Raw genomic sequence first — 25750 nt, 5'->3', positions numbered from 1 at the left:
TGATTCTTCCAGCTGTTTTCAAATGGGACCTAATTAAACGTAAAAGCTTTTGCACAGCAAAGGAAACCATAAAGCCCACAGAATAGGAAAAAATATTTGCAAACAAAGTGACTGACAAGAGATTAATCTCCAAAATATATAAACAGCTCATGTAGCTCTACGTCAAAAAAACAAACACCCCAATCAAAAAATGGGCAGAAGATCTAAATAGACATTTCTCCAAAGAAGACAAACAGATGGCCAAAAAGCACGTGAAAAGATGCTCAACATCACTAATTATCAGAGAAATGCAAATCAAAACTACTATGAGGTATCACCTCACGCCAGTCACAATGGCCATCATCAAAACGTCTACAAACAATAAATGCTCAAGAGGGTGTGGAGAAAAGGGAACCCTCCTACACTGTTAATGGAAATGTAAATTGGTACAGCCTCTGTGGAGAACAGTATGGAGGTTCCTTAAAAAACTAAAAATAGAACTACCATATGATCCAGCAATCCCACTCCTGGGCATATATCTGGAGGAAACCATAATCCGAAAGATACATGCACCCCAATGTTCACTGCAGCATTTATTTACAAGAGCCAAGACATGGAAGGAACCTAAATGTCCACCGACAGAGGAATGGATAAAGAAGATGTGGTACATATATACAATGGAATATTAATCAGTCATAAAAAAGAATGAAATAATGCCATTTGCAGCAACATGGATGGACCTAGAGATTACCAGGCCAAGAGAAGTCAGTCAGACAGAGAAAGACAAATATCATATGATATCACTCATATGTGGAATCTAATTAAAAATGATATAAATGAACTTATTTACAAAACAGAAACAGACTTATAGATTTTGAAAACAAACTTATGGTTACCAAAGGGGAAACGTGGGGGGAAGGGATAAATTAGGAGCTTGGGATTGACATACACACAGTGCTATATGTAAGATAGATAACCAACAAGGACTACTGTATAGCACAGGAAATTCTACCCAATATTCTGTAATAACCTATATGGGAAAAGAATCTGAAAAAAGAATGAATATATGTGTAACTGAATCACATTGCTGTATACCTGAAACTAACACAACATTGTAAACCAGCTGTACTCCAATAAAATTATAAAAACGACAACAACAACAATGCAAACACAGAATCTGGGGCCTTGTCCCAAACCCACTGAATCAAAATTCTTCAGTTTTAGCAAGCTTCCCAGAGAACCCTGATGCTCACTAAAGTGGAAACGGATGCTAGGGCCTCTGACGTTGTTCCTGTGTACTCACAAGGATGCTGGCTTCATACCAGCAAAGTCAGCCTTTAGGCTACTTGACTTCTGCCTTGCCTCTTGCCCACAGCAGTTATCAAGGGAAGGGTAATCCGCCAGTTTCACTGCCCTTGGGGAATGAGCCTGGGGTGGGCTCCCATCTCCTCCCTCCTGCAGGAAGCAGGCAGCAGAGGGAATGCATCATCCCTCAAGTACCCTGATCAACATCAAGAGTTCTCATCTTCTAAGGGCAACTTCCCCTGGAGATCAAATTTACAGGAGTGAAAAATCGAATTGACCTACATCATGTGTTCAAGCCAAGCCATGTGAGTCACAGGATACTGCACTCTGACAAGTTATGGCTTTGGTGTCTGCCCAGGTGTGTTCATTTTGGCCATGACTGGACACACTAATGAATATGAAACAATGCAACAAACATCTAGAAACTGCCAACTTTTCCCAAGGTATTGAAGAAATCCACATTGTAATACTATATTATTGATTTTGGAGGATGGCCAATTTTATCAAGTACATTAGGAAGTGTCATTTCATTTAATGGAAACAACCTTAGAAGCATTCTTAGGTCCATTTTACAGATGAGGACACTGACACTCAGAGAACGTAAGTGATTACCTCAAGGTCCAGTTGTTTGGAAATGGCAGAACCAGACTTCATGTCAGTTTTTCTGACTCCAAATCCAGTGCTCTTTCCTCCTGGGAAAGGATCAGACAATCAAGGGGGAGAAAGGACTGCACAGAAACCACGCTGAAGCTTTGTCTAGAGCTCAGGACTTCGGCTGTAAGTGAAAGAATTCAACTCCAACTTTGGAGCAAAATAAGAGTTTATTGGCTTATGTAACAGAAGAGCTCAGGTACGTCTGGACTCGACACGGAGTGCTGGTATTCTTTTTTATTTTATTTTGTTTTAATTTTTTGATTGAAGTATAGTTGATTTACAGTGTTGTGCTAATTTCTGCTGTACAGCAAAGTGATTCAGTTATACATATATATATATACACATTCTTTCTGTTTTTAATATTCTTTTCCATCATGGTTAATCATAGGCTATTGACTATAGTTCCCTGTGCTATACAGTAGGACCTTGTTGTTTACCCATTCTATATATAATAGCTTACACCTGCTAACCCCAAACTCCCACTCCATCCCTCTCCCAACCCCCTTCCCCTTTGGCAACCACAAGTCTGTTCTCTATGCCTGTGAGTCTGTTTCTGTTTCATAGACAGGTTCATTTGTGTCGTATTTCAGATCCCACATGTAAGTGATATCATATGGTATTTGTCTTCCTCTTTCTGACTCCACTTAGTATGATAATCTCTAGTTGCGTCCATGTTGCTGCAAATGGCATTATTTCATTCTTCTTTTATGGCTGAGTAGTATTCCACTGTATACATGTACCACATCTTTATCCATTCATCTGTCATGGACCTTTAGGTTGTCTCCATGTCTTGGCTACTGTGAACAGGGAGTGCTGGTATCGACTCTCTTGGCACCACTTCGAGGCTTTCCAATTCGTAGGCAGACTTCCCCAACAAGGAGACAAGAGGGCCGCCAGCAGTCCTCACAGCTTCAAATCCAGAAAGAGAAAGTCTCTCATCACGCTTCAAATCCAGAAAGAGAAAGTCTCTCATCACGACAGTCTAAGAAATCCAGAAGTTGGTTCTCAGACTTCATTAGGTCCTGGGCCCATTCCTGGATCAACCCATTACTTTGGCTGAGTGGATTTGATGATCTCATAGGACTGGCTAGGGTCACAGGTTCACCACTGGATCCAGGGTAGGTTGGTGTCAGTCTACCCAAAATCCTGGGACCTGAGAGTAAGGGAGGGGTGGCTCCCCAGAGAAAAACTGAGGTGCTGTTAGCAGAAGAAGGGGTAATGGCTGCCAAACTGGCAAAAAACAGCTATTCCCCTTGGGGTGGAAAAGATGAAGAGCATTTGAGCCTGAGAGAACCCCGGGGGGCACAAGTGGGAGACAGCACCTTGCACTTGGGTGTGGACAGAGTAGGTGCCCAATAAATATTGATAAATGAATGAATGAATGTTGGTTCAGACTGTTGTAGAATAATGAAGAGTGGGGGCCTCTGGGGCATAGGATACATAAAGGAACATTGGAGAAAAGATGCTGGGGCCATACTGAGAAGCACCCTGTGTGCCATGCTGCTTTTTTTCAGGCCATGAGAGCTTCTGAAGGGTTTCTGATCAGGGGTGTGCCATGGTCAAAATTTGGAGGAGGAAATAAACCTTGAAAATTTTAAAGTGCTATACTAAGTGAGAGCATTATCTCCTGTGGGCCAGGAGTGCCCTGCTTGCCTGTGAAGGTTTTCCTGTGAGATGCGGAATCCCTTTATCTGAAACTCCTTGAGACAAGAAAACGGTGAGCATGTCATGGGGAAGGGTAGCAGCAGGCAATCCGAGCCCGATTAGATACACCCGCACCCCTTCAGGGCCTCCAAGTATGTAGTCCTACCCAGATGAAGGTGAAGGTCTGAACTCCAAGACACTGGAGTTTCTCAGACTCACATTTGCGGGATGGTTGAACAGGTCTGGGTGTGGCCCTCAGGGTGTGTGAACACCTTTCTTAACCAAGGAGCACTTGATGCCATGCAATTCCATGTCATGATTAGGCGTGATTTATGGGCATTCTCTATCACAACTGACTGGGGGTCCTTGACGAGAATTCCAGGATGAAACGTCTCAACACTAATGTACCCCCGGGATGAGCCAAATCGTCAAGAGACGACTTGTATCAACTGGGGTTGGAAGCGTATGGGCAGAGGGCTCGGAACGACACGATTCCTCCCTATTCTTACGAGCAGTCATGGCTGCTTCTGGTCCAGAATGGAGAACAAATGTCAGAATTATTTAAAAAAAAAAAAAAAAAGCTGTGCTTGGTGGGTTCAGGCATCAAGGCTCCTCTTTTGCTGAACTCATTCCAGGAGTGATCACACTGGAGCAGTGCTTGCCCATTTTATACTGCAGTGACTATTTCAGAACTTCTGCTTGCTTTCTGAAGCAACTTTTCTAAGAGGTGAACTACTAGAATCTCAACCGATAAATACTCAACATAAAGGATGAGGTCTCTCAAATAAAGAGGAGCAGCAGACAGAGTTCATGCTAAGAAGTCATTTGAGGATGGGGGCGAGGGGACGGCACTTACCATGCTTCCCTGATATGACGAATTCACCTGCTGTGACCTGGATACCTTGTCCCAGGATGAAGCCCTGGCACTGTGGATTTCACTAGGTCCCGGGCCTGTTCCTGAACCAACCAATCACTTTGGTTGGGTGGATGTGATGATCTCATAGCCCCAACCAGGGTCACAGGTTCACCACTGAATCAAGGATGGATGCCAGCCCACCCAACCCCATGGAACCTGAGGGTGGGGCTCCCCAAAGAAAAACTGAGGTGCTGTTATCAGAAGAAGGGGTACTGGCTGCCAAACAGGCAAAAACAACAAGGACTCCCTCCTCCCACCAAAGGGTGAGGGAAGTGAAGGACATTTGAGGGCTGGAGCTCCAGAAACCTTCCCCAGAGTTGGGACAGTGTGGGAGTTAAGAGCATCTGCCCACTGGGGTTGAATTTCTGCTCTGTTACTCATTAGCTCAGTGACTTTGAACAGGTTACCCAACCTAATATTTGGCTTCCTCCTCTCCAGGATAGGGTACCAACAGAACCTCTTTCGTAGGATCGATCTGAGGATTAAATGAGATGATGCACGTAGGGCATTTAGTATAACGGAAGTGCTCCATAAATGAAACTGACTAGGTCACTGTCATCTTGACATGCAACAGTTCAACCCCACTCCCTGGGGGAGACCTGGGTGAGAGCCTCACTCTGTAAGCAGACCCTAGTGGAAGTCAGATGTTTTCTGTGTCCTAAAAGCACCCACCCACCGTCTGCTTTGAGTTCACATGCTCTTTCCTCAAGCTCTGAATTTTTAAGATCTCATGAAGTTCAAGAGGGGGGTTAAAATGCCAAAATTCTCTACTTTGGAGCATTAATAGATCACGCTAGAAACACTGGCTCTCCCACAAGAAGACACATGCTGTGGGATTTCTCTGGCAGTCCCATAACAGCCTGAAGGTCTGTCGTCGGCAGCTGGATTGGGGTGGGGAAAGGGACCGTTTTCAAATTGTTAAATTTTTAAAAAATTGCACATTATATATTGCCAGCCAGAAAAACATGGCTGAGCCCTCTGCAGGGACTGCCTCCTTGCTGTGTCCTCAAGGATGCTGGGACTGGCCAAAGATTGCAGCTGGAGTCCCTGGGGCTGCCCAGAGAACCAGGAGTGTCTGCACAGAGCTCCAGAAGCGGGGAGCTTTTCTCCCAAGATGAGGGAGCAAAGGGCTCCTTGGAGAAAAGAAAGTTTTTAATCAAAAAACTGCCTGCTCTTACTCCAGCCACTGTAAAACCAAGCTGTTTGTCAGAAATTGTACTTTCTGAAGGGCTCACTACTGCAAAGGCCGTAAGGAGGTGGTTGATATAGTTCCAAGGAGGGAGGAGGCTGATGTGGGGGATTGAAGAACCAAGTCAAAAATGGAAGGAAAAACTTCCATCCAATTAAAAAAGTTGACGCATTTATGTAAAATCACGTGTGCATATCTATAAAGAAAAATTAAAAAGAAACCGTAAGAGCGTATGGGCTCTAGAAGCAGACAGACCTATGTTGGAATTTCAGTTTCACCACTTCTTAGCTTGTGTGACCTCCCTGATCCTCAGTTTCCTCATCTATGAAATTATAGTATTCCCTTCACATGTTTTGAGGATTCAGTGAGTTAAGGCATGTATAGTAGTGTCTGGTACCCAGTAACATAGTGATAAATGTTAGCTAATACTGTCATTTATTGAGAGGAGACAGAAGGCTAAAGACTAAGGGAGTAGGGGTACAATTCTCAGAAAGACCTTATCTGCTCATGTTCCAATCATAGTGAACTCACCTCTCTTTCTTTCTTTCTCTTTCTCTCTTTCCCCTTCATGCCTCAGTCCTTGCTGTCCTTGTGCTTTCTCTCCATTTTTCAAGATCTCCAATGTCACTTCTTTGTGAAGCTTTCTCTGGTACCTGCCTCCCAAAGAGAAAGGATCAACCTTCCCTGGAGCCCGGGACTACCCACCACACACAGAAAGTGTAGCAAATTGCACATGGTAAACTCTGGTTCTTGTAGACCTGCCATCACCGAGGCCAACTGTGAGTTCCCTGGGGACAGAGATCATGTCATATACTTCCTGATTTAAACAGCTCCTGGCACACAAGAGGTCATCACGAAGTGTTTGCTGAATGGAAGCATGAAAATAGAGGGTGACTGCTCTAAAAAGATGATGGCTCCACTCTAAGGAAAAACAGAAAGGAAATGGACAGAAGCTGCATCCTGGGAAACTTCAGTTAGACACAAAGAATTCCCTTGGTGAGAGTGTTAGATACCAGACCAAGTTCCCATGGGACAGTGTGGAATTTCCTTTAAGGGTCTTGAAAAAGGAATACTTCTTGTGGGTGGTTCTGATGCGGGTTTGCTTGAAGGCAGGTCTCCAGCCTGGTTTGAAGTTCATAAAACCACCCATAAGTAATTTAGATAACAGAGAAGGGTCTGGGCTCTTGGTCAGCTGGCCATCCAGATGGTTTCTTGCACCAAGTGCTAGCAAGGAGGCTGGGTAAGAATGTGGCTGTGTGTGTCTGAACAGAGGCTGGGAAGTCTCTCCCACAAGCCTGAATCCCGGGACGCATGGCCAAGGACCACAACATCGTCACCGTGTGTTCAAGCACCCACGTCTAATGATCCCATTTCTTTCTTTCAACCGGAAGTGCAGAGGAAGACAGGAAGGAAGGACTGGAGTCCAGAGCAGTGGCCTCCCACCTCCTGTCACATGGTCAGCCCCCCAGGGGCCATCTGGCCCCTGCCGCATGCCAGGCCCTGTCCTGATGGAGGTATTAAGAGGGCGACATAAAATGTCAAACATTTGATGACAAATAATGAGCTAATTATAGGTAGAAAGTACTATGAAAGGGCAAAATGGTATGATCAGGAGAAAAGGTGGAGAAAGAAAGATGGTTCCCCTTCACTGTCATTCCTCCATCTAACACAGGCAAGGCAAGCATTACTCTCCCACATCTCTTTCACACATAAAGGTTCAGAAAAGGCAAAGAATCATTTAATAATTTAAAAAAAAGTCTTTCCAATAATCCACACCCCCGAATGCAAAAATGACATACAGCCACTGCGTCGAGAGGAACCTTTTAGTTTTAGGGTACACACAAGACCAAGAGGTCACCAAATGTGATTTGGTGCCTAGAGAAAGGACCTGTGAATTCAAGTCTTGGCTAAATTTGCTGGTTGGTCTTGGGAAGGCATATCGGCTACCTGGGTTTTAGCAAACAGAGCCTGGGGCAGGCCTCCTGGGGTCCATGTCACAATACACAGTGTGACAGGAGTTGCCAAGTGCTGTGGGATACAGTGAGTCAAGGCTCTGATCATTTCAGCCGAAAACCATCCTGCTTTGGTCCCCACTGGCTGATACCGGCCAGGTAACGCAGGGTGGTGGTTGTGAAGGATGCAGCCTGGCTGGGTACCGCTGCAGACTCTCCCATGCTCTGAGCCTCACCGACCCCGAGCAGGAACCACGTTGGTTAGAGGCTCCCTTGGCTGCTGTACAGGCTGAACTCAGGCAATCCTGACTAGCCCAGCACAGTTAATTAGCTGCAGCTTAGCACAGTCCTATTAAAAGCAGGGCGAGCCAAAGACACTGTCACATCTGGGTAAGAGAGACATGTGGTATCGGAGCAGAGGCTGAGAGAGAACTGAGAAAAGAAGGAATGAAAACCCTGATTTAATTCCCAAAAGAGCAAGTGTGTTTGAGGTCTGAGAAAAATCTTTCATTTACGTGATTTCAAGTATCAATCAAGTCCACGTCTAACCAAAGTGCTCTTAGGACCAATCATGCGGCCGGAGCTAATAAGCGAAAAACACCAAACCAACCACATGATGTGACACAATTTGAGCTCTGCTCTGGCTGCTAAAAGCAACAAGAAAATGAAAACCTTTCCCATTAGAAAAACCGTAAGAGTAGAAGTGATGGGGGAGTGATGGGGGAGTCTGGTGGAAAGGGCAAGGACATAGATAAGATACAAATCCGTACATACATTTCATTCTCCACATGATGGGCATCAGTTATACATGTGTGCCACTCAGGGGGTCTCACCTAGGTACCATATGACCCCACACATCTATGATGCTTCAGATGCTGGGACAATTTTCCAGCACAGGGTGTAAGCTCGGTGAAGGCAGAGGTGCTGTGAATCTGTGCTGTTCATAGGGGTAAACAGCCCTTATTAAGTGGCAAATGAGGACAGTATAAACAGTTCACATGTGACCCACATATTCAAATAGTCATCCCTCAGAACGAGGCACCAGGGGATACTCACTCGCCTTCTGCTTGCCCAGGGCAAGCTTCTGGAGCCAGAAGCCTTGCCCTCCATCCCCAGAGTCCAGGCTCCCCTGCCCTCTCCTTCTGGCTCCTCTGTTCTCACAGCAGAAGCTGGGAGTGAATTGTAAACCTGGGTCCCAGGCTGCAACTCAGGATGTACCTGGAGGGGATATGATGAATGAGACAACTCAATAACATGAGCTGGCCTGGGACAGCATGTTACAAGTGACTGATTTACAACCCTGGGGGACACGCCCAGCTGTGTGGTGGGACTGTCTGTATTTTGGCTCTTTATTCCATCCTGTGTTAATGAAGTTCCAGAAAATGGTTGATTTGACGATCAAATTTAGGGAGAATAAAATATGTATTGTAGGAGATAAAGTCAGAAACATTCACTGGAATGTGACTCTTTGGGGCTTAACTGTTTAACATGCATGACAGCTTCCCCTCAAGTTCACGAGCAGTTGACCTCTCCCTAAAGGAAATCAGAGCTCCCCAGAGCACATCAGAAATCAGCACTGTGGTTGTCACCAGTGACCTCAGGAGCCCAGACTTGTGATCTTTGATCATGGTCTTTGCTTATTTGAAAAAAATATTAAAATATGCATCCTGTCAAAACTTTATCAGAAACTCAAGAAACAAACATACCACCAAATGGAAAAGTCATTTAATTCAAAAATCATACTTCCACTAGTTTCACAGGGATTGTCACATAAACCAACCAAAAGTAAGAAAGCCAAGTTTCAGAGGCCACCCAACAGAAACTGTATTTTCTTTACAGATATGCTTAGTGACACAAAAGCACATTTTTTTTTCTTTTCAAGCCTGAACATGGCAACACTGTTTTATGAATAACAGGGAAAAAGTTCTATTCTAGTCACAAGTTACTTTTTAATTACGAAATAGGATTCTACACACACCAGTCGATATTCAATACTGAATCGAAGTTTAAAACAGTGCATTTGTTTTTCAAAAAAACATTAAAGTGCCATTTTTAAGTAGTTTACTGATATTACATCACACAGCACTTTATAATATACTCAAAGGTAGCCTAAGTTGTGAATTAAACATGCAAATATTTTCTTCTCCAAAATACGGACAAAATGTCCTTTAGAGTGCTTGTGAACACTAGCCTACTATGAACCCCTAATTGTTTATGAGTTTGATCTTTTTTTCAACATGACTCTTAATAAGTTAATAAGGAATATAGCTATAGATAGTAATCATCTGATAAATAGGAACGAAGTTTTCAAATGGCACTTAAGCTACATCTTTGCTCATTCTGATAGTCAATCGATAGCCTCTCTTGTTTCTCTGATTCTCCAACTTCAAATCTTAAAGGCTGTCAAGGCTCAGCAACCACCAGCTTAGGCGGGTTTTTCTAGAAGACAGTCTGTATCTTTACATATGTAAATGTGAGCTGTACACATACATACACAAACACACACTAATACGTATACACTTAAGAATCATCAGATGAACCTCTTTTCACAGGTTCAGGGTTGACCCTGGCATCTGGATACCCAAGGAAGCCGCGTGTAGGGTCTGTTTGGACAATTTGGTAGAAATGGTAGATGTAGAAATGATTGATGTCAAATGTCTTGGCCTCTCCAGGTAATTCTGACACTTTATCACTACTCTTGGTTCTTGCTGACTACACTAAATAGAATTTTGATGTAATAGTAATTCCTATACTCACACGGGTCCAGGACTGTGCTATAAGCTTTTGCTCTCTAAGGCATTCTGCCTTGAAAAATGTTTTCATCTTGTAGTGTCCTGTAAAACTTCTGTAAAAAAATTAGCTGTGAACTTTTTATGGGATAGATTTTCCCCCCATTAAGAACTATATTTATCCCTCTTTTAAAAAATCCAAAGTTCTTCAGGATGGTTTGCCTTTCTCTTTCTGCTCTTAGCATTGCTTTATACCCAATGCTTTTTCTCCTAAGAATACAAGTGCTTCCATTAGGAGATCACATTTTAGCCAGGGCTGGCTCTGAATGACGTCTGAATTTTCTATATGGCCTCTCCCTGTGCTTTGGGAAGCTCTTTAGTTAGACAAGTACTGTAGGTGGTGAAAGGAAACAAGCTAATTATGACTTGGTGGAGTCTGGTCTCAGGCATGCTGTAGGTTTGTGCAAGGTCCATTATTCTATGGCTGTTGTCATTTGGAGGTTACATTTAAAGAAAAGTGGTTCAGCACCCAGAACACCAGCCTGGCTGCCAAACACATTTGAGCATGATAAGATACATTTTTTAAACGCCGACACAGGGTGTGTGAGAGGACACCCAGGTGACTTGAAAGAGATGTGGGGCAGGGCTGTCTAGGTAAATGATTACTGTCAAGTTTGCCAGTCATGACAGATTAACTCCCTAGACAGTATAGCCAGGACATTCCTTTTAAAGTCAGGTAGCTAAGTGGCTGTTTAGTTTCTTCAGGGCTGGCTACCTACTTGGGTAACACGGTTGCTCATAAAACATTCGATGCTAGGGCGAACTGTGAGTGCCATGATGGCCACTGCTGTACCTGGGAGTCCTGGGTCTATAAAAATGGATGTTCCAGACTTGCTTCTTCTGGAAACAGAAGCCAGAGGATGAAAGGTGCCAGTAGACAGTCATGAGTAGTTGATCATGTTATGTTCAGTCGATTATTTCTGTCTCCCCACTCCACAATCATGGATGTTTTTAGAGTCTATACAGTCAAGACAGAGCTTTTGGTGTGACAGGGGTTGCTGTTTTCAAGAGACACAAACTCTGATGGTAGAAGGACTTCCCTGTGAGCTACAGGTATGGCACACATAACTGCAACAGTGGCAAACAGTGAAATCACCTTGTCACTAGCATGACTCTGTGTTGCTAATGCCAGCTGGCCAATACCCGATTGTTCATTTATTCTCCTTCTCTTTGCCTTTCTATCCAAAAAGCACTCAGCAAGAGGACATGAACTGGAATTATGCTGAAGAAACAAACAAACAAACCCCAGTTTGGTGTGACAGAAGAAAACACACATTGGCTGCAGAAATACTAAAACACTAAGCTAAAAACCGGCTCCAATCCTAGGATACAAAGGCCAGCGGTGCTATACAGGGTCCATCCCTCTATGTCCAGATTTGAAAACAGAAGAGAATATCATCAGTCTTGAGCAAGCCAGGACTTTATTTGCCTGGGCGGTGGGGGAAGAATGTGAAACTAGTCGTCTTCTCAAGGCATGGCATTCTGTAACTACAGAACTCTGCTGAGTACCTGGAGGAGGTGGGAGAGACTGATCTTGATGCCCCCAAAAGACTCAGGCTATGTCTGCCTACCTGATCCCGGGGCCTTCCAAAAGCAACACGAGGCTCCTGGGAAAGCTCAGGGATTTTGTGCAATAGTATTCCACTCTGATACCCTAGTGTGCCCCAAGATTCCCTGTTCCAGAAGACAGAGTTAGAGGTGGGGAGCAAAGAGAGTGGAGGGTAAAAGCTATTTTCAGCCTTCAAGTTCCTTCTTATTTGTCGGCTCATATCCTGAACAGTGTCTCCAGTTCTGTAGACGATGGGAAGGAGGGGAGCCTGGCCAGGGTAAGGAAGCAGAGCAGCCATCTGTCAGGGCCCAGCACGGCCCAGAGAAGCTGGGAAGGGGTCTACCTAAAATTCCCATTGGCAGTAGCTCCATTTCCCTCGGCTTTGGATCAGAGGCAAATGAGGAGGGAGGCACATGCTTCCAAGTGGTCAAGCTGGGGCCAAGTGTCGGCAGGTAAGCTTCAGAGGAACTTCCAAATCCAGGGCCTGGGACTTCCGGCCGTCCCCACGTTAGCTCTAGTCAAGGTTCCAACGGGGCAGGTGGTGATTTCAAACGTCCGATGTGTTAAAAGCGTTATGCTGCACTCTATTTGGGAAGCACAGTGGTATAGAGTGTGCTTGTCCCTCTAGCCCCTTTGAACAGGTCCCCAAGCTGTTCAAAGTCCGCAGGGAGTAGGTATAGCCTGCTCATATAGCCTGCTCATACGTGCCCTTTCTTCTTGGGCTTTCAACGATAGCTTTCCTGAGTCCCATCTTGGTCTTCTCCAGTCTTAATTCTTGTTCCCTGATTCAGTGGTGGTGTCTCGCTCACTGCTGGGTGAGCTCCTGGGTAATAGCTGTGTCATCCTTGAGCTGATGGAATGAATCACAATGACAAACTCCTATTAACTTTAAAGTCATCTAGAAAGCTATAACAGTACAATCTCCACCCCTCTTTGGAGGTTTTTCTTTGTCTTATTTTGGAGCTATAGGGAATCTGAGATGAATAAACATGTTTAGGGAAAGGGGAAGAAGCAGCATGTCAAGAACTAAAGATCCTTAAGAAGCCAGGTTTTCTTGGAACTTAGACACACACATTTGCAAACTAGCTTGGACTCCTTTATAAAGCCTTAGAAGATGCGCGGAAGAGTAAGATACAAGGAGCATGCAATTATCCCGTCTTCTGTCCTGGTACCTTGGGGTATCAAGAAATACACCTGAGAAGAAAAATGAAAAAAAAAAAAAAAAAAATCTAACCCCTGGCCTCACCTGTTTAAATCCTGAGCTTCATCTTACTACTGGGTAGGAGTTCTTGGAAAAGTTCATTGCCTGAAGATGCTCCTTCCATCTCCAAATCCAAAGCCCAAGAAATGCTCAAAAAACCACATCTGGATAAAGAAGACTGAACACCATTAATGTGTCACGCCCACCAACAAGAGCCAGCAGAGTGTGTGGAAATATCTTCTCCTTCCTCAAGGCCAGAGAAGGGATGATCTTGACTCTCTTCGACCTTGTGTCCCCTCTCTCCCTCGTATACACACCTGTTCAGCAATCAAAGCTTAAATGTGTGAAGCAACTAGCTTATAGAATATCAAATATAAAACTTTGCCATATAGTATTTCAAATCACTCTATTTACACGTTTATCTTTTCAAAAAAAAATGTAAAAGATACAGTAATTCAACACAATTCAAGTTTTTCTTTTCCTCTTTAAAAGTTCCCTCAAGAGGAATTCCAGAAGCAGGACACACTCTGGAACAACGCCACCATCCCGAGGGGCTCCTGTCCTGGAGAGCTTGACAGTCCCTCACTTCGGAGTTTGTCTGCCCAGAATCACTCTTGCAAGGACATTCAAGTGTGGAAATACTGGGACTCTCTTCTTTGGAAAGCCAAGTGAATTTGAAATGTCCAGGCCAAACTTCCCCACCCAAGGCAGTCTTCCACATGACCCAGCCCCTTCTGGACCAGGAAATTCTCTTTCTCAGAAGGTACCCATCCCACCTTCCATGCCCCAACCTTCTGGCATCCTCCTAAATCACAATGGCTTATGATATTAGTCTCATGCCTCAAAAGCCTGAGAAACAATTCCCTTTTTCTGAGTGGCAGTGAACATGTATGTCCTTTTAAACTAGAGGCCATGGGGTTAGTCCAGGAATCATGCCTGAAAACTGCCAGGGCACCAGTGCTGAGCAGCCCAGGGCACTGCCAGGGGGCTAGTCAGTGAAGGGCTACAGGCAGGCAAGGACAGGGGAAGGGACAGGTGAACGGGAGGGAATGAGTCAGAGGGAGGGTATTTCCCTTTGGGAGGCAGTATGTTGCCCTCTAGAAAGCAGACACTAGTTGCATGGAAGAACAGAAATATTAAGCCTGTATGTAATTTAATCTCAAGAGGTTACTAGAGTTTGTTCCAAATATATCCTGGTGCTGCTGAAATTCATCAGAAAGGGAGCAGTTCCCAGCTGCTATTCTATCTGCCCCCAAGTAGACCTTGATCTTCGGCTTCAGGTTGTTGGAAAACCATTCAAAAAACGGCCAAAAAGCAGGGAGAAAAAAATACGTCATGCAAAGAGTGTTATTTTTTGGTTTGGTTTTAGAGTAGGTTGGGTTGCCGTGGTTACGAGACAATGGCAGCCCTCGGTGGCAGAGAAGTTCCTAGCTTGGGATATTATATTCCTAGCTTGGGAGGGGGGCCATGGGGGGGTGTGTGCTCCCCTGCATGAGAGGACTGGACAGAATTCTGCTGGTGCTGGGACAGCGGCTGCTTGAGAGATGGTGAGAGACTGGATCTTATGTAAACAGCGCCATAACCCTTCTCCATCCTGCATGCAAACAAACAGACCCAGCCGCCTATAGCACGGCAGGTCTCAAGTATTTAGAGGTGGGGTAGAGAGAGTGTCTACTGTAAACAATAGCTGTGGATCCAGACTGGATCTCAGGCCACTGCCCAGCCCTGTCAGAGCCAGCTATACTGCAACCTCCTGGGGACTGCTTACATCTCACTTACTTCCTTTATCAGAAGGTTGGGGTTTGGATGACTACTGAAACAAAATGAGCACCCCACGTAGGGTGCTAAATGAGAGAAATGGCTTTGTAAGCCTTTCTTGTTATCAAAATCAAACGGCCTCCTCCGCTGATTTACTTCTGTTTCTTGCAGTATCACCGCACGTCAGCTGAGATTATCATGGGGATGGGTGACACCAGAGTTCACAGAAACATTCGTGTTGACAGGTAGCAGCAGAGTCAGTCACCCTGCACTTCTCAGCGGCGAAGAGCAACGGCCCACAACAATGGAATCAGCAGTTGTCATGGACACCATGAAAAGCTCAGCAGTTCTGCCAGGGCCCATGGTTAGAGGAACTCCACGTAGTTCTCGGGGATGAGGCCAGTCTTTCCATTCAGAGTCCCCTCCAACCAGCCAGGCTCCTGAGAGGGATGCACTGTACAGGAAGCGGGGAGAGAGTGACAAGAAATGATGTTACAGATAGGGTAGGAGGTGGACGCATACTGTGCATGTGTGAAGGAAGTTTACAGATCGGTGCAGTCGCTCGTTAAGTTACATAATTCTCAGATTTGTTTAAACCAGAGTTTCTCAACCCACTGGGGGACCTGGTGAAGGTCGTTCTGAACTTTCTCCATAATTAAAAGGGGAAGAGACACAGGCATTCAAAATTCTGCATACAATTTTAGGAGTTTCAAGGACTTTCTGAAGTTCCTGATTTAAACTATAAAGAAGTAACAGACTTCTGCATTTTCGGTTAGAGGTCACAGTTATGATATTCCACCTACATATTTACGTAGGTATCCATCCATCCATCCCTGTACTCATTTACTTACCCAGTGTTGACTATGTACCAGATAAAGTACCTATGGAGGACTGCTAAGAACTAGTCCCTAAAGATATGTAGCTCCTAATCATGCCTTGTACTTCCCTCCGAATCCATACCCTCTGCTTCTAATTTCCTTGCAAATTCCCTCTGCAATTTTTTTTTTTTTTTGTATTTTATAATCTTCAAATAGCCCTCTCGTGGTTCCAACCATACCCTTCTTTAGTTTTCTTTCCTGTTCTCTGGAGTTTTCCTCCTTCCTATACACAAGTCTGAAAGCTGTCTTCTCCCTCTCTCTATTGCAATTTAAAAAACTTCTACCCTTTTGATTTTTCCATATCCAAAGAATATATACCCAATGTTCTGTGATGTCACAAGCCATCTCCATGGAAACTACTGTGATACTGTAAAAATTATATACAATCCAGCTGAGTCTGCAAAGCAGCCAACAGCAGGAAGGAAGAGAGAAGGAATCCTGGACTTGGAGAGGAGGGTTGTTCATGTTTTTTGAACTGGGAATATACAAATCACTCTTGGGCGAGGCAGGACATTTGTTCTTACCGTTTTAGGGAAACTCCAATCCTTCGAGATTGTTTGGAGAGAATGAATTTTCCTCTATTCCCTTCCTAGGCCAATTAAGTGACTTCCTGAGCTTGTTTTAGAAAAGCATTTCCGCCCACAACACTACTATAAAACTCTAGTTTCAGTTTGTAGGGAAATAAGAAAGAACAGAGACCAAAGGAAGTAAATGGAGAAGCAACAGAAGGACACACACTGAGGCTCATAGAAGATCATGGTCAACCTTGGCTAGATCTTGAAGGCTTCTTTAGGAAAAGACAAGGTCAATCATCTATGAGGTGGCCTCCAACATGTTTCCCTGATTTCATATCTCTAGGCCTCAGGAATAAACCCAAGTAGCGAGGGTACTTCGGATTCATGACACCACACAAGGAGGAGTCTGGGGGAGAAGTGCCATGGAAGAAAGAACACAACACAACTTAAAAGCAACCTGGTCTCTCCGACGACCAAGATCTCCCAGCCTACCCCTAAAATGCTAGCACCCGAACACCCCTGCCTTCTGCCCATCCATCCAGCTCATACTGCCAAGATCACTTCAGTTTCTTCAACCTATCAAGTGATAATAAAACTCTCTCCCCCTCTGTGGGTTCTTGTGAGGGTTCAGGAACCAATATGGAGAAAGCACAGTAAATACTCAGTACAGATGAGTCAGTAGGAGACCCTGTGTCATTTGATCAGTCATTCAGAATGGTCAGCAGGATCCTCCTGGTAAAAACCAAGTAAGGACCTGGTCTCCACAACCACCTAAACTTGGGGAAATCTCAGATGTTCAGAACCAAAACCAAACAAATCAAACTCACTCCCCAAAACAAAAGACCTAGAAACAAGAAACCAACCAAACACACAAAACGAAAAACAACAAAAAAAGACAAACCCTCTGCCCCCATTTGACAGCAAAGCTCCTAGTTGAGTTGTTGTTCTACCGGATGCACTGAGTCCCTCTCTTTCAGACTTTCTCCCTTCCTGGCCAGCTGTTCAAACACAGCTCAGGTGCAGAGGCGGTAATGTCTGTAAACATCAGAAATGGAATTTGCAGAATAAGGGGAGAATCAGAGGGGACAAAGGAGGCCCTCCAAACTAGAGAACAAGAGATATGTCATGGGGGAAGACAAGGGACAGTGCAGCCTTTGGGTCAGATTGCTGACTCAGAGGAGTCAGCAAGTCAGGCTTTAGTAAGGGATGGTACCAGACCAGGTGCAACAGAAACACCTGGATGCTTATTAAAACTGTAGATTCCTAGGCCCCAGCACACATCAGTTACAGCAGAATCTATAGGAGTAGGGCTCAGGGATCTGCATTTTAACTCATTCACATAAAGTTAAGCTACAACTCTTCTGTGCCAAAATGCCTCTGTAATAAGGGTGATAATAAGAATTAACTAGTGGAGGACAGAGGCAGCCCCAGATGCCTCTGGCTTTCTGTTGTCTTTCGTTGCCCTTCCTCACACTTGAAGGCTTAGCTGAAGCCCTACCTCCTCCATAAATATCCTCATGGAACCCCATCTACCTGCTCCCTCCCTTCCCCTGGAATGCTCATAGTACATTCCACATATTATTCATAGGTCCTTTTTTTTTTAAAGAAGATGTTGGGGGTAGGAGTTTATTAATTAATTAATTAATTTTTGCTGTGTTGCGTCTTCGTTTCTGTGCGAGGGCTTTCTCTAGTCGCGGCAAGCAGGGGCCACTCTTCATCGAGGTGCGCGGGCCTCTCACTATGGCGGCCTCTCTTGTTGCGGAGCACAGGTTCCAGAGGCGCAGGCTCAGTAGTTGTGGCTCACGGGCCTAGTTGCTCCACGCCATGTGGGATCCTCCCAGACCAGGGCTCGAACCCGTGTCCCCTGAACTAGCAGGCAGATTCTCAACCACTGCGCCACCAGGGAAGACCTATAGGTCCTTTTAATGCTGTTCAAATGTGTTAAGCTTTGTTTCCCTTCAGCCGCTCCGCGGCATGTGGGATCCTCCCAGACCGGGGCACGAACCCGTGTCCCCTGCATTGGCAGGCGGACTCTCAACCGCTGTGCCACCAGGGAAACCTCCTAACTAGTTTTTTAGTGCATTTAACTTTGTATTCTATCACTCAGCATTCTTCACTGACTCCCCTCTGGTGAATTATAATGATAGAAGCGAACACGCTACAAATGATGACTGGGAAACAGCCGTGGACTCAGAGAGTTAAATATTTATTGACTCACTCGGACCTAAGGATCCTAGCTTGTATTATTATTTTCCCTATTTTACAGATGAGAAAATTAAGGCTCAGAGAGGTAAATTAGTTTATTCAGGCTCCCAACGGTAGAACCAGAACTTGAATCCAGCTTGCTTGATCCCAGAGACCGAGCCCTTTTCCACTACATTATGCCTCTATCCAACCAGAGAATGTGATCCTTGAGGATAAGAATGATGATGCTCACGGTGAGCACATACTAAGCAGTGGGCCCTTTGCTAAGTGCTTCCTCTGCATCACCTCTTTCCACCTTCAGAAGGACTATGGAGTTGGTTCTATTATCCTCATCTTACTGATGAGAAACTGAGGCTCAGAGAAGTTAAGCACCTTGCCCCAAATTACACAGCTGGTAGATGATGGAGGTAGATCTGAACTCAGGACATCTGACCCTAGGGTCTGTGGTCTTAAGCACTACCACTTTGGCCTAGCCTAATGCTCTGGACATGGAGGATGCTCATCGTAAGTGCTCGTTGGGTTGAATCGCACCAATGTCCAACCTTCTGAATTGCACCAGTGTCCCATGTGCTATATAAACACACAAGGTGTTGCAGTGAGCTGCCTGGGCAGCTCTCCAGCCCAGCAGGCATACAATAAATATAAGCTGCTGCTGACACGGGCGTGCTTCCTGCCAACTACTCTCTCTCAGCTCAATCCATATACACTCCATACACCCCTGCACAGGCAACTCATGCTCTCCCCGCTCCTTCGCTCACGGTGCACAAGGAACAAGTGTGTGACTAAGATCTCTAACGGCGGGCTGCCCCACAGGGAAGTAGCACTGGCTGGAACAGGTGCAGACCCCCGTGTAGTTGGACGCATGGGCTCATTTAGCAAACGTTCATTCAGCACCTACCACGAGCCACACACTGTGCTAGGTCCCTGCACATAGGATAGAACAAGCAGATGAGATTCTGCTCTTGGGGAGGGACCATCTACAGTAAGTAAGCATGCAATTGTAGGTGGTGATGAGGGGAAGGAAAGAGACGGGGATAGGGAAGTGGGTGGGTGGCCAAGAGTTCGAAAAGCTAAAACCCAAATCATCCACAGGAGCCAGCCAGGCAGTGGGTAGTGCAAGTGTAAAGGCCCCAAGATGGGGAGAAGCTTGTTGTGATTTCAGAACAGTGGTGTGTAAGATTTTCTTGAAAAGCCGGCTCGTCAATGTGTAACTACTCAACTCTGCCACTGTCTTGCTATAGATAATATGTAAACACAAAGGCGTGAGTGGCTGTGTTCCAGTGAAGCTCTATTTACAAAAGCAGGCAGCGGGCTGGATTTCACTGGCCGGTCATAGTTTGCCAGCCTTATTCGAGAACATAAAGAAGGCCTGGGAGGCTGCTTTGTATCAAGGGAGGGTGAGAGGGGGCCACACGGCAGGGGCGGGACCTGCAGGTCCTTGTCAATAATTCTAAGAACAACAGGAGGCAAGATAACATGATGTGACTTCCATTTCTCAAAGATCAATCTGGCTGCTGTGTAGAGCCTGGGTTATGGGTTAAGAGTGTACGTAGCAAGACCAGTGAAGCAGCTGGTGGAAACGCCCGGGGGGAGACATGGAGAGGCTGGGGAGGCTGAAAGACTCCGCCGAGGAACCCTCTGGGAACCCTGCTGCCTGAGATAGCCTTTATCAGCAAAGGAAACCCAGGGCAGCCCTGCTGTGCACTCACACTGCACCCGGTACCCCAGCAATGAAGGATCCAGCCCATGTCAGTTCTTGATAAAAGTATCCCAAGAACCCAATTTTAGTGAACGCCATGTGAATATTCCAGGTATCACTAATCATGTTGCTTCTAGATGACTAATGTTCCTGAGAACGTGAGTTATTTTTCTTTCCAGTTACTGTATGAGGTGCTCTTGGTGAAATGGCCAGTTTCCTAGTATATTGGCAAGGGCTGACACTGGAGTTATTTCTGAGTATTGCACAGCCATTGCCCACTGCACAAAGTCCAAGAGCTGACTGAACAGCCTCTCCAGATTCACAGTGGGCCCCTGGAATCCAGAGGCTTGGAGATTAATCATTACGAACAACAGACTTTCCCCTCAAGGTGCCCCTCCCTCTTCCTCCCCCTCCTTTCTTCTTCTTGATCCTGAAAAAAGACGACACACACACACACACACACACACACACACACACACACAGACACACACACACACTCACTCACTCACTCTAACTCTGTCATAAGGAAACTTTCTTCTGATTGGTCTGATGATTTAATCTGACAGCTACAGAGCATCCAACTTATATCGTCCTTACCTGGAATCTTCAGCAACAAATTACCGAGAGAGAACAAGGAAAAAGAGCTCTCTAACACGTGAATAGTGCTTCCCCCCTTTAATGCCCGATTACTCCTAAAGAGGTGAAGGGATGGGGAAAGTAGGGTCGAGGTAGTATTTTCTAAAAATTGGACATCATAAAATATTACCGTCCAACCAGTCTAAAATCTGGATGGACATTTTGTCAGATCCTTCTTCGACGGCAGCTCAGTCAACACTGTGAGGTGTTGTCTTTGGGGCTTAGTTTGGCCTTTTGCTCTTCAGGGAATTGGAAAAGGTCACTGGCATTGCTAGTTAAAAAGAAACTAGTGTCAAGGAACGCTGCCCCTGGAGACCATGGGAAGGCGGGGTAAGGCCTCTGACTCTCTCCTGCTCTCATCTGTCCTTGTAGGATTTATGACAATTACTGAGTGGAGGGGCGGGAGCAGTAACAGAACCTGCTGGGAAGGAAAGGACTTGGCAGTTAAAAATCAAGTGTCTTTTAATTTCTTTCTTTGGTTAGCTAGTTAAACCACTTCAAAAAGGAGACTTAAAAACTGAAGAAGGTGGGAATGCCAAATGGTGCAACCCCTCTAGAAATCAGTTGGGCAGTTCCTCCAACAGTAAAACCTAGAGTTACCATATGACCCAGCAAGCCCATGCCTTGGTGTATCACCAAGAGAACGGAAAACCTACGTCCCCACAAAAACTTGTATGCATGTGTCTATAGCAGCATTACTTATAACAGCCAAAAAGTGGAAACAATCAATATGTCCATCAATCGATGAATGGATAGACAAAATGTGGTATATCCATACAATGGAATATTACTCATCAATAAAAAGGAATGAGGTTCTGAGGCTTACTACAGCACGGATGACACTGAATATAGTGCCAAGCAAAATAAGTCAGTTACAAAGACCATGTACTGTATAATTCCACTCACATGAAACATCCAGAGCAGGCAAATTTACAGTGACAGAAAGTAGACTAGTGGTTGCCTAGGTGGCATGGAGTAGGGTTGGGGTAAATGGGGCAAGACTGCTAAAGGGAACAGGGTTTCTTTGGGGGTGAGGAAGATATTGTGGAATTAGATAGTGATGATGGTTGCCCAACTTTAAATATACTAAAACCCACTGAACTGTACATTTTAAATGGGTAACTTGTATGGTATGTGGCTACCTCAATAAAGCTCTTTAAAAAATGGAAGAGGGCTGCGCTCAGGAAGAGGAGTCCCAAACAAGCCACACACACACACACACACACACACACACACATACAGACCTTCTGAGAGCTTAAACCAACTCTTCCCCCGGGATCGGGGGTCCTTTGTGTTGTCAGAGTGAAGAGCTGATAGGAACACGGCAGTCCCTTGCCCATGGGAGTAGTGGACTGTGGTTTAGAGGACAGACCTTTAAGCTCTGGACTCGCCTGTAGATGTAGGCATCTCTCAAACCTTGCTCACTGGTCGGCAGAAGGCCCTCCCCTGTCGACAGCATAGGACATGGAGCCTGTGCATGCACCCACTCTGATTCGTCTGCCGTGCGAACTGTGTCATGTTATGGCTGGGCAGTGACTCTCCCACATCGGCCTGTTCAGGGGACACTCTCCAAGGACATGGTCTTGGACAGCCTTCAGGGGACCCACTCCTACAGGTGTGCCAGGACCTAAAAGCTCTAGCTGCTGACAGGAGAGGCAGCTGGGCTGGCTGTTTGTACGCTTTGATTTTTAAAGGACCCAAATGAAAGTCAGCGGAACAAAGGTTTAAGGACAGTGCTTTAGAGGCTTTGAGAACCCTAAGTGAGGATGCAGGCCCAGAAAGCCACACGCAGTTGTAGGCTCATCCCCAGCCCTGCTGGCTCAGAAGGTCGAGGTCTGCCGAGTGGGAACTGGGAATCCCCCAGGTGCTCTGTGACCTCTTTCCCGTTCTGTCTACCCATATGCCTGATTACTATCTCTGCCATGCTGAATGCAGGGGCTGGCCACACAGGGGGGGCAGTCCCTTTGCATATGGATGCAGTCAAGGCTGTTCCCCAGGAGCCCATCTCTGCTCTGGCTGGGACCTCAGGGCCCTTACAAATAACCAGGACCCAGGGTGTCTAGCTAGGTGCAGTACCTACTGCCCAGCTGGGCTGTAGCAGCTAAAAAGGAAAAACTGTCACTGTGAACGATCAGAGCATCAGGGTCTTTTTCTGAGATGGACGTAACGAAATGATGGCCATCGTCGTAACAGTAACACCACAGCGAAAGCTTAATGTGTGTTGAGAACTATTTTAAACCTGTGATGCACACTACCTCAATTTTCTCTCAGAACTGTCTGGTATCTTCCTATGACAGAGGAGAGGACTGAGGCACAGAGAGGTTAAGTCACTGCTTGAGGTCACATAGAATCACGTGGTCAAGTCAGGGCCTGCGCTATGGTTGCCTGAATCTAGAGTTCAGGCTCTCCAGTGCTACATGGGAGCCTTGGCTGCCCTGCATTTCTGGGTCTCAGTCGGGTGGTAGGAGGCACGGTCCCGACCTGGGTGGGACTGTGCAGCCGTGATGGGAAAGGAACACTGGGTAGTGTGCATTCACCCCTGCCAGGGAACCCTGCCTCACCCCACCTGAGGTCAAGAAGGGAGGCCCAGAAAATGTCCAGTTCCTGAAACCAGACAGCTGGTTTTTGCTTCCTCCTTTGAGCAAAACAAACAGACCCTTTTACCCAGGGATCCAGAAGGATTAACCCCAAAGGAGAACTACATCTGGAGGAAATCTCAACTGTAACAGAAACTTGGGCCTTTCCCCAGAATCCTGATTTTTCTTGTAGGCAGATAATAAGTTATGACAAATTATAACAACAATTCCATCAAATTGCATTTTGAAAAATATTCCCCCCCCCCTTTTTTTTTTTTTAGGGAGGAAAACAAACAAATGAAACAAGGAAACGGTGCATCAAGCAAGTCCCAGGCTCATGGGGCAAGTGCTCCGAATCCATTTTCCCATCAGGATGCCTGTGCACCAGCTGGTGCTTGGCAGGGCTGGTTTCACTGTGGGGTCATCTACCCGCTCCCGGCAGCTGGGGGAGGACGAGCAGGAATGCAGCGCAGCTTATCTGCCCGGAGCTCACCCAATGCCCCACCGTCTCAGAAACAGGCCTCTCCTGCCATGGATAGTGAATCCCACTGAACCCAAGGCTGGGCACAGCCCCTGCGGCTTTAGCCTCCTCCCTGAGCTTCTGACCACTTGCAGGATCCCTGTTCTCCACTCCTTCGTCTCCTCCCTCTGTCCAGCCCCCAGATGCTCAAAGCCTGTGCAGGTACCATCCCATTTAATGCCCACGACACCTCGATGACACTGGCTCTGTCACAGTGAGAAGGTGATTCCACTCGTCCTCTTTTTTTTTTTTTTTCCACTCATCCTCTTTTGATAGTGGCTCCTAAAGCTCTGCCGCTGCTCTGTTATTTTGGGGAAAGACACCCCACCCCAGCCCATGCTCCTTTTTAGTCTTACCTGTTCTGTTGAGATTTTCCTTAGGTAGAAAGGAACTTTGACAACTCCAGTGATTTATTTGAGAAACTCACCATTATCGAAGACCGTCCCTGCCGTGAATGAGAGCTCTGAGTCGTGTTCCGCTTTGCAGGCATATAAGGCTTTTGCCTTCCGGAACGGTGTGCTGGGGGAAAGCAGTTTATTTAGCATTTATTTAGCATACCTCTGCAAGATATTTAATCTCTCTTCCTCCCCCTTCCCTGCAAGCCACCGAGCCTTCTCTCACGGGAAGAGCCTGACAAGGCAGTCAGATGGCAAAACACGAGGTGGAAACGTTGCAAAGGTCACCAGAGCAGAAACGAGAAATATGCAGAGAACAGCCATAAGCCTGGAAAAACCACACTTCTCGTGGGCTCACCTTGTGCCAAGTTTAAACCTGACTTGTAAGAGCTGAACAGTGGGAGGGCAGGCTGGACCCCATTTCTGGAGCAGGACTAGCTAGGGGGGGCAGTGGAGGCAGGAAAGAACCCCTAACTCTGGAGAACACTCACCGCAGACCCTGCTGAAAGTGGCCAATGCTCAGTGAGTCAAAAGGAGAAATTCTAGCAAAGCCAGGTTTCAGCTCCAGGGCCCGGGCTGATGTTGGCTCTCCCACATGTTACTTATTTCTCATTGGGCTGGTGGAGCAGGTTTCCAGAGCTGCAACTCCTGGAACCCCAGGGTAGGGCAGGGAGCAGACAAGGTGTGGGTGTGAGCGGTTACACACGTGTGCGTATGAGCATATGTGTGCACTCGTGTGGGGAGCAAGAAGGGAGGGGGGCATCATGCAATTTTTTTGTGCCTTTCTCATCCCAGGAGTGCTGACAGCCACTCTCACTGCGAATCGGAATCACTTTAAAAAACGCAGATGTCTGGGTTCTACCCTGACTTGCAGATATCAGTATTTTTATAAAGCTCTCCAAGTGACTCTCATGAGCAACCAGGGCTGAGAACCATCCTTCCAGAGCAGGGGTTGGCAAACTCCTTCTGTAAAGGGCCAAACAGTAAATATTTTAGGCTTCATGGGCCGTATGGTCTCTGTTGCATTTACTCAACTCTGCATTGTAGCACGAAAGCAGCCACAGGCAACATGTAAATGAATGAGTGTGGCTGCGTTCCACCAAAACTTTACTTACAAAACAAAGGGGGCAGGCTGGATTTGACCTAATGGCTGCAGATTGCTAACCCACATTCTAGAGTGCAAGTCGCAAGTACTGGTAAATCAATTTTTGCTTTGATATCCAACCAGTCCCAAATGAGCTATGGACTTCTCAAGGGTCACAAGAAAAATGACATTTAGCAGTCAAAAGTTGGCTCTTTATTTGCTGAAAGCAATCTCTCTCTCCCTCAAAGCCAGCATATTTAGGGGCTCTAGGGCGGAGTAACAAAAGAGCAAGTAGGTCCCCTGGGT

The 25750-nt window shown here is 45.9% G+C and overlaps 1 protein-coding gene across 8 annotated transcripts in view; it reads right to left on the bottom strand.

Annotated features, from left to right (window-relative positions):
- Window positions 1-9342: 9342 nt before the first annotated feature.
- Window positions 9343-25750, bottom strand: part of ARHGAP26 (Rho GTPase activating protein 26) — a 469933-nt gene continuing 453525 nt past the window's right edge. For 7 of the 8 annotated variants that reach the window (XM_024752249.1, XM_024752250.1, XM_024752252.1 and 4 more), the window contains 2 exons: window positions 24393-24484; window positions 9343-15390 (listed from right to left, as the gene is read on the bottom strand). In XM_024752249.1, coding sequence (XP_024608017.1) covers window positions 15302-15390; window positions 24393-24484 — 181 coding nt within the window. In that variant the 3' untranslated portion in view covers window positions 9343-15301. The remainder of the gene's footprint in view (window positions 15391-24392; window positions 24485-25750) is intronic. The other variant, XR_003004075.1, reaches the window with a different exon arrangement.

This window comes from Neophocaena asiaeorientalis, unplaced genomic scaffold, assembly GCF_003031525.2.
Source record: "Neophocaena asiaeorientalis asiaeorientalis breed wild unplaced genomic scaffold, Neophocaena_asiaeorientalis_V1.1 scaffold204, whole genome shotgun sequence".
NCBI classification, from domain to species: Eukaryota; Metazoa; Chordata; class Mammalia; order Artiodactyla; family Phocoenidae; genus Neophocaena; species Neophocaena asiaeorientalis.
Note: the sequence above shows the minus strand (reverse complement) of the source record. Positions and strands in the feature narration are given on the sequence as shown.